The sequence below is a fragment of the Misgurnus anguillicaudatus genome, chromosome 9 (genome assembly GCF_027580225.2).
Source record: "Misgurnus anguillicaudatus chromosome 9, ASM2758022v2, whole genome shotgun sequence".
In the NCBI taxonomy this organism is placed as follows: Eukaryota; Metazoa; Chordata; class Actinopteri; order Cypriniformes; family Cobitidae; genus Misgurnus; species Misgurnus anguillicaudatus.
This window is the reverse complement of record NC_073345.2, coordinates 36,435,742-36,449,378: the sequence shown is the minus strand read 5'-3', so window position 1 is coordinate 36,449,378 and position 13,637 is coordinate 36,435,742. Positions and strand designations below refer to the sequence as shown.

At 37.7% G+C, this 13,637-nt stretch overlaps 2 protein-coding genes across 5 annotated transcripts in view; one reads left to right on the top strand and one right to left on the bottom strand.

Annotated features, from left to right (window-relative positions):
• The window catches only part of LOC129423675 (vimentin), a 53,523-nt gene that overhangs the window by 38,693 nt on the left and 1,193 nt on the right, over window positions 1-13,637 (bottom strand). For 2 of the 3 annotated variants that reach the window (XM_055180035.2, XM_055180037.2), the window contains exon 2: window positions 527-611. The exons of the other annotated variant lie outside the window; for it this stretch is intronic. The gene's annotated coding sequence lies outside the window, so the exon portion shown is untranslated. The remainder of the gene's footprint in view (window positions 1-526; window positions 612-13,637) is intronic. 3 annotated transcript variants of the gene reach the window in all.
• Window positions 9,075-13,221, top strand: klf4 (Kruppel like factor 4). Of its 2 annotated transcripts, none has more exons than XM_055180033.2 (5): window positions 9,075-9,370; window positions 9,484-9,622; window positions 10,500-11,277; window positions 11,414-11,578; window positions 11,951-13,221. In XM_055180033.2, exons 1-5 carry the CDS (start codon window positions 9,366-9,368, stop codon window positions 12,124-12,126), a joined length of 1,263 nt encoding a protein of 420 aa, XP_055036008.2. In that variant the 5' UTR covers window positions 9,075-9,365; the 3' UTR covers window positions 12,127-13,221. The 2 variants fall into 2 exon arrangements, with proteins under 2 accessions (XP_055036008.2, XP_055036009.2); XM_055180034.2 differs by having other exon boundaries at window positions 9,077-9,370; window positions 9,484-9,607.

The following is a 13,637-nucleotide window of genomic DNA, read 5'->3' as shown; positions in this document are numbered from 1 at the left end:
TCACACACGTGCACGCACGAAATAAAGACAAGCAAAGAAATAATACATGACTGCAGACAACAAATCAACTGTCATTTCATTTTGGGGCTGTGTTTTATGAAGATATGTCAATGTTTTTAACTTATGTATTGGTTTTGACTATGGTATTTACTTCATTACAACTCAATAGATGAACAAAATAAATACAATGATCAATTTACTATGTGCAATTCATTAGTATATGAGATTAAAGAGCACATCAGTGCATTGTGGGATTGTAATGTTCATCTCATTAGGTCTTCATCAGACTGAGACTCATCGTGGGTTATAATGCTCTGTGTTTTTTTCATTTATTTCATGTGACTTTTAAATGATTCTTCATCCCTCAGTTTTATATGAAAATGACCCATAGACATATTAGGGTCATGATATCATTGATATATTTTAGAAACTCAAGCAGAGAATAGTAAACTAATTCAATTGAATTATATCATGTTTTTATTGAAGTCTTGATTATGATGACTGATATAACATGCTGTTTAATTACCTGTTACTGAATGAAGCAGATTCAATGACTTTACTACGTTCTTACTCACTGAAGTGTGTGATTGTTCTGGAGATTGGAAAATCCACTGGAAAGACAGAAAAGGAAGAAAATGAGAAATGAAATCTATGTGAAAATGCAACAAAACGCTTCATTCAGGAGAGTTTTTCCCACATCTTTTCTCATCCGTCCTGCCAAACTCTCTTTCCATTCAGAGATTGCTTTAAACTCTTCTGACTGTGTATGTGATTGGTTAAGCCATCATAAAGCCTTTTCGTCACTGTACCGTCACTACCCACAAAATTAGTACAAGTGTCAAAATCTTACATAAATGAAAATAGTCATTCTCAGTTTTCAAAGCTGGTGCCTCAAAGTTACTTGAGAAAAGTCTGTATCTTTTTACACTTTTCCTCAGGGAGATTAAGAGAAGTCCACAACATCTGAGCCCCCAAAATCTGAGCTGAATTCCAGAAGGCCAAACTCTTATCTGCATTAATAGAGATTAATATGGGGTCAGTTACACGAGAGATGAACTTTAAATATAGACGAAGTGTCCATGACGTCATCCATAGGTTTGTGAAGAGCTTTTTTGGTGGTGCCTGTCGTCACCATCTTGGCATCGGGTCCTGGCATGGTGATTTTTTAAGCGGATAAAAAGAATTATATGTCGGAAGAGAACTTAGTTTGCAGCACCTTGGGTGCAGTAACATCATCACACCATACAATATAGTTTGTTGTTTTTTATCCACATAAAAAAATCAACAAGTTTTATTTTGTGCCGCCATACTTACTCGTGTAACTACTCATGTAACGGTCTTTAAATAGGGAAAACATGGAAGTGTTTGGTGGCTTCTAAATTCATCCTTGTTTGGACCCTAAGGAATGAATGGGCTAAATATTTTTTTAAAAGGCGAAATATTTTTAAATAGGCTAAATGCTAACACATTCATGACGTGCTGTACAAAGATGAAGTGCATGTATTGAAAAAAGAGAGGTATGCATTCATTTGTCTAAGTTGAGTATAAGAACATGGTAAAATATTGAAAAACTGTGGTGTTTTCCTTTAAAATCAACTCAGATTAACATGATTTTATTTACTTTATATCACATTCCAGCTCTTACTGTGAATGAATCATTGGTGCATGTTATTCTAAAGAAAGAAAGTTTATCTTTCATCAAAATGTGATTTACCACAACTGACTGATACTGAGTTTAAATTCTAGTCAAAATAAATACAGCATATGAATATCTGTATGAAACACAATAATCTTTAAACCCGAAGTCTGCACTGTTCAGCTTTATTTTACATTGCTAACACAATGGCGTGCATTACCAGAACGCATGCTTTAAATCTAGCCGGATCATCCCTCCAGTTAATACTGAACAGTGTTGACAAATCACTTCAAAACAACAAACATATGAAGTGAGTATAAAGAGAGTACAGATGAAATACTGGAGTGATAAAAGAGTATGATCGAGAGGTGATCACCACAGACATGAAGCCTCTTTAAGATGTTTGACATTCACAGTATTATCATTCAAAGTAAACTCATCGACAAACATTACATTATACGAACGTAAATCACTCACAAGACCTTCACAGACATGAGTTTTACCAAGAGTAGCGTTGGGGGAATCCCAGAGAAAGCCATCGGATGGGGAGAGGTTTACATTAAAAGCTTACGTCTTAAATTCATTTCCAGAGGCCCAGCGCTCCTTCATTTCCCTGAATGTTGCACTTGTTTATACATTATTTCATCACTCGTTTCTCAGTAATGTGGAGTAGATCCAGAATCTGCCTGCGCTTTACAATTAAGATCTAATCAAACAGACCTTCATCCCACATGAGAATTACAACCGCACAAATCTAAACGTCTGTGATTTTTGGAGTGATTTAATGTCGTTTTGGGGATTTTTCTGTTGTGAAATATTTACCCTTTAAACCAGTCAGTGTGAGCTTTGACCAAATAAAGTTTTCATTCAATAAAGCTTTATGTCAAAGCAGAGATCAATATGAGGTCTACTGATACTGTCCACTAGAGTTAAACAGCTGAAGACCTCTGCCATATGAAACTATAGAGCAGTCTTGCATTTAAAACTATAAATATATTACATGTGTGAATAAAGCTGCTCTCTCTCTCATTCACATTCCCTCAATGAATCCAGATCAACAGGTTCAAAACCATCATGTCTGCTTGTGAGGAAGTGAAATCTTTGCAATAAGCAGAGGAGCATTTCAGATTCATCCATAACGGTTTGTGCTTTCTGGGATTACACCGAAAAAACTTCACCAACATAATAGATGACTAGTTCATTGTGATGAACGGCACACTGAAATCAGACCAAAGGATATTTCAGCCAAACTTTGGTCTGTTTTTAACTCTTTCCCCACCACTGAAAAGTTATCTCGTCAATTAAGAGAAAACGCTTTTCTGCCAAATGATGAGTTTTAAGGCAATCCATATTTCCGCTAATATCCACCATGTGTCGCTCTTACCCAACTTATAAAACACTGAAGCATCCACTGATCCAAAAACAGTTCAAACTCTGTGTATGTTTTGATCATCGCTCTAAATCTGATCTCTAACGTCTCTAAATCTCTACGTTTTTTTACAAAAATGCAATTATCTCAACTTTTTGCTCAAAATTTGGTATTTATGAAGAAACCGACCCATATTTGAGGTTTTAAATATAGAACAAAGGAAGATAGAATGAATTTTTTTTCTAGTTGTTTGTTTGAAAGCAGAGGGTCTGTTCTCTCATATTCTGAATGAGTTTAATATTTATCAGAGCAAAATGTAATGTAGTCAAAGTTTTAGGTCAATGCAGACAACAGATGAGACAGATGCTTTCTTCTCCAAAGATTTACCGTATTTTTCGGTCTATAAGCCGCGTTTTTATTCAGAACTTGGCTGGTGCTGCGTCTTATAGTCAGGTGCGCCTTGTAAGTCAGTATGAATTCATTTTGACATTTATGAGGCAAGAGACATCATTACCATCTACAGCCGTGAGATTCCGCCATATGCTGCTTTTGTATTTATGTAATTCAATGGATTCAGTGATGTGGAATGACGAGTATGTGAACTTCACGCTAGTTGGCTTGTTTGGTTATTTTAGCCTATTCAACCTTCCAGGTAAGTTCTGTATGCTATGGTTTATTGTTTAAATAACTGATAATATTACTTTAACATACAGACATCTATTCAGCCTGCTGTTCAGTCTGCTATTGTTCAGTTAAATAACTTGCCTTTCCAGATTAAATGTCTGTTCTTCGGTGTGGATTTGTGAAATTATTTCCTAAATAAACGCGACTTATGCTTATATATGTTGACTTATATATGTAATTTTGTCTTAATGACACATTTTTGAATGATGCAGCTTATACTCAGGTGCAGCTTATAGTCCAGAAAGTACGGTATGTGAAAGATGTATGCTGGTTTGTTAAATATATTTTAAACAATTGAAATTAAATGTACAAACAAAAATCATTACTGCAGCACATATTGTATATAACGCAATATTAAGCCAATTATTGCATGGCACAGTTTATTCAATATTGAGCAGCTAACGTCCAAATTCATTTTGAATGCTTGGTTCAATATAAAATGTAAATGTAAATCTTTTTGTTACAGCACATGAACAAAACTTAATTAGCAACTCTGAGGTTTATAATAAACATCCAAACATTGTGTAACTCTAAAAGACACTTTCTTGTCCAGCCAGTCATGTTATTCTTATTCTTCTTCTCTAGTAGATTTTCCACATATTTAATAAGAGTTAAACCATCAAAACACAATGGGATGAACCTTCATTCAATACCGTTTAAAAATCTATCTTTGTGCCTGTCTTTTCATTCAGTGTAATATATATTACACAGTCGCTCCGAGTTATGGGTCGTGTGTAACACTACAGTGTCCTCCCAGCTTTTTAGAGGTTTCTAATCCTGGACAGACCCAGTGACATCACTGCCCACAGACACGACACACACGCACTTCCTCTCTTGCCCTCCAGCCCACTTTGACTTTACTGTCAGAAATGTCTCCACCGCACCCGAATACACTGAAGGGGTTAAACCCACTCACGAAGCAGAGATCTGGGCATCAGGCCTGGATCTCCCCCCGCTGTCGTATATCTGTGACTGGGCCATAACATCACGTGACCAGGAAGTGCGGCTCCTGTCCGTTTCCCCTGCTGGCTGAAGGGCAACATTGTTAAATAGTGGGCGTTGCTATACTGCTCTTACACACCGAGTTAAAAATAACCAGCATATTTAAGCAGACGAGGAATCCCTTCAACCTCAGAGGCAGCGCAGACTGCCCAGCGACAACAACTTGTGCGCTCGCTCTCCTCCCTTTTTCTATTCCCCTTTTATTTGCCAGATTGAATGGGTTGATGCAAGTGCTGGCGTCCAGACTCAAACACACTAAACAAAAGCACTTCTTCCCTTTCTGTTTAAATATAGAGAAGGAATTTCTACTTGACCTTAATAAAATATTTCTCAATTATGTTTTCTCTGTCAATCAGCCCTGAATCTCGATTCTCTCAGTGAATTTACATTTAATCTACCATTAAATCATACCATTCCTCAACATATATAACTTGGCACAATCTTTTGACTTATTTAACTTGACCTATCGCTGCAAATATAAAACTGTCAAGCGAGCATTGAACAAATCAACCCTTTAGGGCAAAAAACAGAAATAGATTCACATAAACATACTGCTGACACAAACATGAATGAATACAAATTGACTATAGTTGATTTTCCTGACACATGATAAAAGCCGTTTAAAAATTGAATGAATCCTAAACTGTTTCATCAAATCAAGAGCAAAAACACAACAGAATCTAAATTCTCATCTGAATTATCCTCAATTCACACTCATGGATCAAGATCAGACTGAAGACAATGAAAAATGAGTTTATCGTGTTTATTCTGCTAGCAATTGAATATTCACTGACTATTAAACACACACATGATTAAAGTCAATCTTTATACTCCTGCAGATGCAAATGTACTGGAGGAATCAAAAGGGGAAGATCATTGGTATATTTAAATATCTCATTTGCATTCTGATTCCTGGATGTAGAGCGCTTGTGTCAAGATTTTCCCACAGGTACATTACAGGACTGAAAGCTTGCATCAGGCTCAGTTTATCTCTAGCAGATGATGTTATCTTGATCATAAATCATAACCAAAACAACAATTTGCTTAAAGGCTTGAATATTAAGTTTCTCCTCATTTACTTTGTCACTGAATAACAACTAAAACTAAATCGCTTCTTTCACTGCCTGGTGAAGCTCCATAACAGATTTTACTTTAGTAACTATTTTTGGGGTAAAATAACAGTTGAAAACTCCTCTCATCTGAAAAGCACTTCAGGACAGGGCCCAGGTGAAGAAAGAACACTTTTATAATGTACTTATAGGGGCGGTTTCCATGATAGGGATTAGCTTAAGCCAGAACTAGGCCTTAGTTTAATAAGTAATAACTAGTTTTAACAAACATGCCTTACTAAAAACATTATTTGTGTGCATTTGAGGCAAAACAAAGAGTACTGATGTATTTTAAGATATGTCAGTGTAAGTTGTTTTCAGTTTGGATAGCTATTCAAAAATGTTTAGTCTAGGACTAGTCTAATCCCTGTCCAGAAAACCGCCTCATAGTGGCCTATTTTTGCACACTAATTTTGTACTTAATAAACTAATTCTTCTTCTTTAGTACTACTTTGTATGAAAGTTGAGTTCAAGTTTAAGTGTTAACTAAATGCATTTTTAATACAGAGATAGTATGTTAAAAGCTCATTTTTATTCATATTCATGGTGTCTCAAAATAGCACAAATACGTACACTTAGTACTAAAGAATAATTATTAGTATATTAAGAACAAAATTAGTGTGCGAAAATAGAGCACTTTAAGTACACTATGGAAGTGTACTATTTTTCACCTGGAGGCCAAAACATGACATTCACAACATTGCCGCTATTGTAATAACATTCTTATTTGTTTTAAAATGGTATTGTATTGTCATATATTGTGAAGATTGCAACAATGGCAAATATAAATGACAGATATCTATTATTGTGGGATGTTTCTGATGTCATATCAGCATCTACAGTTTCCCCTTTTAATGTATTTCTGTTGTTCAAGTAGCCGTTTTAAGAAGCAGATAATCTCTACTCTCAAACCAAATTAATAAGGGGAAATAAAACTTAACACTTAAATCTGGATGTAGCTAAAGATTCTTAATGGTAATAGAACAGTAATACACAAGCTATTTATGTTCTCAGCTACTTTAATCATCAAAGCACCAGTGGCACTATTTGAGAAAGTGTGACACACACACACACACACACACACAGTGTATTCTGCGGCTAAATGACAGGCCGTGCTGTTGACAAAGCAATATGAACAAGATCCTGATGTAACAGGATGGTCTAAGAGCTTGTGTTTGCTCTTCATACAAAGACGACTGTAGACAGTGCAGAGAACGAGTCTATGTAAAGACCCATCTGTCAGCAAACACCAACACAACACTATCCGTATGCCTCATTATAGAATATAAACCCATGCTGTTTTAAGCAGCCGTTTAAAATTAAATGTTTGAAAAACTATGGAAAAGTTCTACTTTGCACTGGTAACATTCCTGTAGTGAACGTAAGGAATAATTGATGATGGGCTGTTGGATTATTCGAAAATAATGAGCACCAAAGGTGGTAATGCGACGTGAAGTGTAGTGAGTTACACTGCGGGTGTGCATTATTTTCAAATAAAGACCGGAAGTCAATTATTCCTCTTATACCACAGTTACAGACATTGCTCTGGTGGTTATTTTAAGACATTTGACAGTGCAGGTATGCGTTTATTGAAAATTAATGCATACCTGTGAAACATTTATCAACCGTGAAAACCACAGAAGTTAACGTGATAATGACAGAAACGCATTTAAACCGTGACACTGCTATTACATTCATGGAAATAGATATTTTTGGCAAATATCCACACAAACTTCATACAACAAAGATTTTTGCCCACTGTGGCATCAAACAGTGAAATAAGGGAGAACCGGGGCGAAAGGTAACACAGGATGAAAGTAACAAAGTGGTTTTCTCAGAGCCCTGAATTCATCTGCATTACAGCATCATCATTTATTAGGCTTAACAGAGCTGACAAATATCGTGTTATTTCGTCACCGTTTCGAGCCTATAGGTCCAGAAAGCTGTTTTCCAACATTGCTAAAGCATATTTTTTTCTTATAACGCCTCGTGTTTCTGGTTTCATGTTACTGATCAATCTACAGATTATTTAGTGCCCTAACACATCCTGAAGTTTTTCAAAATAAAAGTAAATCAGGTTTAAATGTCAGGAGTTCCTTCAACAAGACTGTTACTTTCATCCCGCTGCTAATACTGTTGCATTATGTTAAGAATTTATATTATGCTAATTTGATTTTATTTAATTTTCATATCGTTTATACTGTTAATTTTTTTATTCTGAACATTTTTGTTTGTACTGTCAAGTTGCTTTTGAAACATTTGATAAAACTGACATTTTAAATAAAAATGACATTTTTTTGCAAAGATAAATGACAAAATCTGTTTGCAGTTACATATTGAGGTCATAGTGATGTATATTTACCAAAACCAAGCGTAATACAAAAATCTATGTTGTTCTGTTGTGTTACTTTCGTCCCAACTGTCAGGGTCAAAAGTAACAATGTGCTACTTCTGTTCAAAGTGAAATTATACTGAAGTCCTTTTACATATGATCAAAATTACAGCTGGTATTGATAAACCATAATTGTGAGTTATTGACAACAGCAAATATATATCCAAGTTTTTAAAATGACATTTTTCTGAAAAAGTTTACTTCCGCCCCTGCTCTATAATGATAGATTTATGTGAAAAGAAAACATCATTTACACCATACTGACACACAGCACAACTCCTCTAATAACTGACGAGAAATCAACTCTGAGGGGTTTTAATGATCACTGGATGTTTATGTTTGGTAACAGATTGATGTGAAAAGCCCACTCATCACATAACACTGACAGGACGAATGAATGAATGAATAAAGGTAAGGCCTCCATCAAAAGAAATCCTACACAGTTCTGACTGCTATTGTCCTGCACATGATCATATAAAAATTATTAGTGCTAATTAGAGACACACCTCAATAACCGCGTGTGAACACCGTGTTCAAACTCCTTGCGCTCGCACGACAGTAACAGGTGCGCGCGCGCTCGGGCACGCACACAAATAAACAAACAACCAACATAAATTTCTGCAGCTACTACTCAACATTCAAACAAGTTTCACGCTGGACCATCACAACTACTTTGGTTTTGTTAAAGAAGAAGAAAAACAACTCGTCATTATTCACCAGTGATTTTCTTACTCGGGTCTGTTCGGATCGGTTGCTAACACGCACATGTTTGTGTGGATACAAAATATCGGCCCGCTGCCAGTTTCTTTTTCCTCATCTATGACGTCACGCAGTGTTTTTTTGTGGTTGCCGCGCGACAGGAGAGGCGTGTCCGGGATTTAAGAACTAGGCGAGGAAAGCCCTGCGTGCATCTGACGAATCATTCCCGCACAGACACCGGAGAGCTCGCAGGTCCCGAATGGCAACAGAGTCGGTGAGAGACAGATAGGGAATCCCCGCGTGTCACCGCACCGATACCGACCCGGTTCATGAAGCATGGCGCGTTCAACGATCGCTTCTGTCAGCGTGGTACGGATGCGCGTTTGACTCGCTGTATTAAAGACTATAATAAAGACTTTTCCCTGAGGATTTCATTGCTGTGAAGTGGACGCGATTGAGTGGTGTTTTCCACTGATGAGGTGCGTTGTGCACTTGAAGGGGGTCATCATCACTCTTCCTCTTGAGTTTGATGTGTCATGTTTAGGAGTTTGCCCACACCGGCGTGACCGGGATGATTTGTTTTTGATTGCAGGCAGCCACCGAGTGAGTTGGATAACATGGCACTGAGCGGAACGCTTTTGCCCTCTATATCCACTTTTGCGAGCGGCACTGATGTCAAGCACAAGACCACGATGGGACCTGGAACTGCCAGTTTAGTGAGTATCAAACAGGTGATGACCAGCGATGCGATGCGATTCGCCGCTAATGCGAACATTCGCGCGGCTGCAGTAGCGAATTCCGCCGCTGGTGAGATTGTGTCATCGTCGTTTATGCTGTAGGGCGTGGGACATCTGTACTGTTATATATCTCTCTATATATATTAAACACTTTAGCATTACTGACCATACACTGACATCAAACAACATGTTTCACTTAAAAGTGAAATCTCTTTCATATGTGGAAATTCACAAACGATATTTGGCGTAGAACTTCTAAATGTAATTCAGATAAATACTATTAAGAAGCAAACTACATATGTCTAAATAATAAGTTCAATGAAATTAATCCTAATTCTGGAAAAAACATAATTTCTGTTTTGAGAATCGTTGGGATCATGTCATCTATACAAAACGCAGAACAGGACATTCACAAATGACATATTAATTTATACTCTCAGCAGGAGAAATCCTCTAAAACGTCCATCTTGTCAGAATTCACTGCCCATTAAACATATTCTACTAGATTGTTTTACTAAACTTTTTTTATTCTTTTACAATCTTTCAAAAAAGTTTTTAATCAAGTTAATCCAAATAGATCTACAGTTTTTAGATGAAATTAATTTTGAAAAAAATTCTAGTCTTACTTTATATAATTAGACTTTATTCTCACCATGAATATATCCTCAGAAGCCGTGATTGAAAGAAAGTAAAATGTAAGTCCGTTTAGCTCAGTGAAAGCACATTCACTCTTACATGTTTGTTTCTTGACAACTACAGTAATTTATTTAGTGCGCATAAATCTTGTGTTCTTAAACGTCTTTCATGTGTTTTAAACTAACCTCGTGCCACTGTCTTTCTCTGTGTATTTTATATGTGCGTTTGGGATAAGAGATGGAATGAGGAGATGTCTCAATTGAAACGCACCTGCATGCTTACTGGTGGGACCGGGACTGACCAGGACGTCTCCAGAATCATGGCTAAGATGGAACCGGAGGAGTTGGATTTGTTGGACTATGACTTCATTCTGTCAAACAGTATGCTGCAGCAACAACAACAACAACAACAACAGCAGCAGCAGCAGCAGCAGCAGGAGGCCTCCATGGCCAGCACCTCCAGAACTCATCCACCTTCCCCTATGTCCTCCTACACCTATCAGATGCCCTCTCCTCAGGGCCAAGATACCAACATGCTGTACAACATCCCAGACATCAGCGACGTTTCCCCTTCCGGAGGATTTGTGGCCGAACTGATGAGGGCGGAACTGGACCCCGCGTATCTTCAGCCGACGAGCCTTCACGGCAAGTTTGTGGTAAAAACCACCATGGACGTGACAGACTTTAACCAAGGGGTTAGCACTGATAAGGACATTTCTTCGATGCCAAGGATTCCTATAAAGCAGGAGCCTTACGAAGCGATTCCCTGTTCCCGGCCGGTAGACATCCACCTGGGGGCGAACTCGCGGCCTGGAGCAAATCAGAGACCCCTGGTGGATTTTTCCACAGGGCGAGGGCCCATGGTGCCCCCCAGTCGCTCCTCCAGTTCATCTCTTTCTCCGGATGAACATCCTCAAGCTCAGGTGTTGGGACCTCCTCCGCTGCCCGGGGCTCAGAGATTTCCGGGTTATTCAGGTTTTCCGCAGGCTCCTACGCAGTCCCTGCAATACCAAGGTCTGTGCAGGTTTTTTTTACAGTTGTCTCAAATTTATATTTGTTCATATAAAGCGAAGACAACGAGTCAGGTTGTCATTTACTTCTTGCCTGGAATTTCCACTTAGATTGTGATTTGTTCTTTTCCAATTCACAGAGCTTATTTCTCCAGCCGAGTGTTTGCCTGAAGAATCCAAGCCCAAGCGTGGTCGTCGCTCTTGGCCGAGGAAGAGGATAGCTACGCACATGTGCGACTATGCAGGCTGTGGTAAAACGTACACCAAGAGTTCCCACCTCAAAGCCCATCACAGAACCCACACAGGTCAGTGTCTCTATGTAACTTCATCTGAACGGACCTTGTTTTTCAATGAGAAGTGTACGTGTTGTATTGTGCTGACGCGCAGCTGCCGAATGCATTGTGTTCGAGTGCCTGTAGTCGTATTGGAGAGATATATAGCGAGAGTTCAGTTGGCAGGTGGTGTTGCTCTGCTTTTCAGACAGCAGGTTGATACTGATCCCTGCTGAAAGACCGGACTGACTTCCCTTTCTATTCAATACATGAAAGGATGGGCAACATATTAATTGTTGCTCAACTCTCTCTAACGGCTCTCTCTAATGTGACCTAAGTGTGTTTAATTGTTCTGGCTAGGACCTCGGGGTGAAATGCTAACCCTTGCCTGTATTTATGTGTTAGGAGAGAAGCCGTATCACTGTGACTGGGAGGGATGTGGCTGGAAATTCGCCCGTTCGGATGAGCTCACGAGGCATTACAGGAAGCATACGGGCCACCGACCATTTCAGTGTCAAAAATGCGACAGAGCCTTCTCCAGGTCGGACCATCTCGCGCTGCACATGAAACGCCATCTATAACCGAGACCTGCGAGTGATGGACTAGCGAACCACGTGTTGCTTTTGAACAACAAAACTAGAACTTCATGACAAGCTGTTGTTCATGTCCACAGCATCAGGGTTTCAGACTTTACCGGGTTGGGGTTTTTATTTTTTCCCCTTTTTTGCCATTGTCGTCTTCCAATACGCTGGTAAATCAAGAGGCCTTGTCCATATCCTGCACACTGGGACGTTACTGGAATGTGCATCTACTTACCGACAAAACTTGGACATGCCAAGTGCCAAACATAATACTGGAAATATATGAATATCAGGGATATATGGAAACATTATATATATATAAAAATGTATTAAAGAGGCCTTTAATTGAGCTGCAATTTCATCACATCTCTCAAAACACTGATCCGCCATAAAAAAAAAGATTTCTTTATTGCTCTCTTTCAAGCCATTTATTTCAGGTACTGAGTAATTTATGTGTGTTACAAGATGGTGCTGAGTGTTTTCAGTGAGGTACCAAAGACAAAAGTGGATTTGATGAATGTCTCTGAGTCGTATGTATTCTCAAACCGTCACCGAGGTGAACACATGACCTCTTGGTGATGGCAATCTAAACTGCACTGTGGTTGGTAAGGTGCAATAATTTTCATATGGAAGACATTCATATTTTTATATATATATATATATATATATACACAAGATTAAAAATCAAAACAACTCTGAACAAAGTTTTTGTTTATAGTCAGATTAATGTAATATAATCTTAAATTTTGTACATTTGTAAATACTTTTTCATTAAGGTTTTTGTATTTTATGTATGAATACAATTCAGTATAAACATCAAATAAATTGTATCTGAGATTGTTTTCAACGAATAACACATGAACTTTGTGGAATTTCATTAATTGTTTATCCGTTTTGCATGAGAGTTTCACAACATGTCCAAACATTTGCATGCATTAAGGTGGCATTCAAACACCATCAGGTTTTTCTACCTTTCACATGTGACACATTCTGTTAAACATCAGGTGGTGATTAAAGGCTGAATGCTTTATTTATTCTTCTTATATGAATTGGTTTCAGTATGATTTTTACTTTGATTAAATACATTAAGTGTGACCTGCCTAAATATTTGTCATTTGTGTTGCATGTGTTTTTATTTAAATTGCATTTTGTAGACACGCTGTCCGAGACCACGCGGCTATAGAGGTGGACAGTACTTCATTAATTTTACCTCACTCAAGTACATTTTTCAAGTATCTATACTTGTGTTTTTCTTTGCTAAACTTTTACTTCACTGTATTTTAAAGCATAGTATCATACTTTTTTATTTCACTACATTTCATTAAATTAAATACCTAATTACATTAAAATACACATTTTTATTTTTCTTAATTAAAAGTAAGAAGTTATTTCACCCAAGTAAGAAAGTAGAGATTTTTAAATGTACTTGAGTATTTACAACTGGTATTTATGAAATTCGGTGCGTAAAAAGTATTGGAATGATGTGAAGTGTTTCCAAAGAAAAACACATT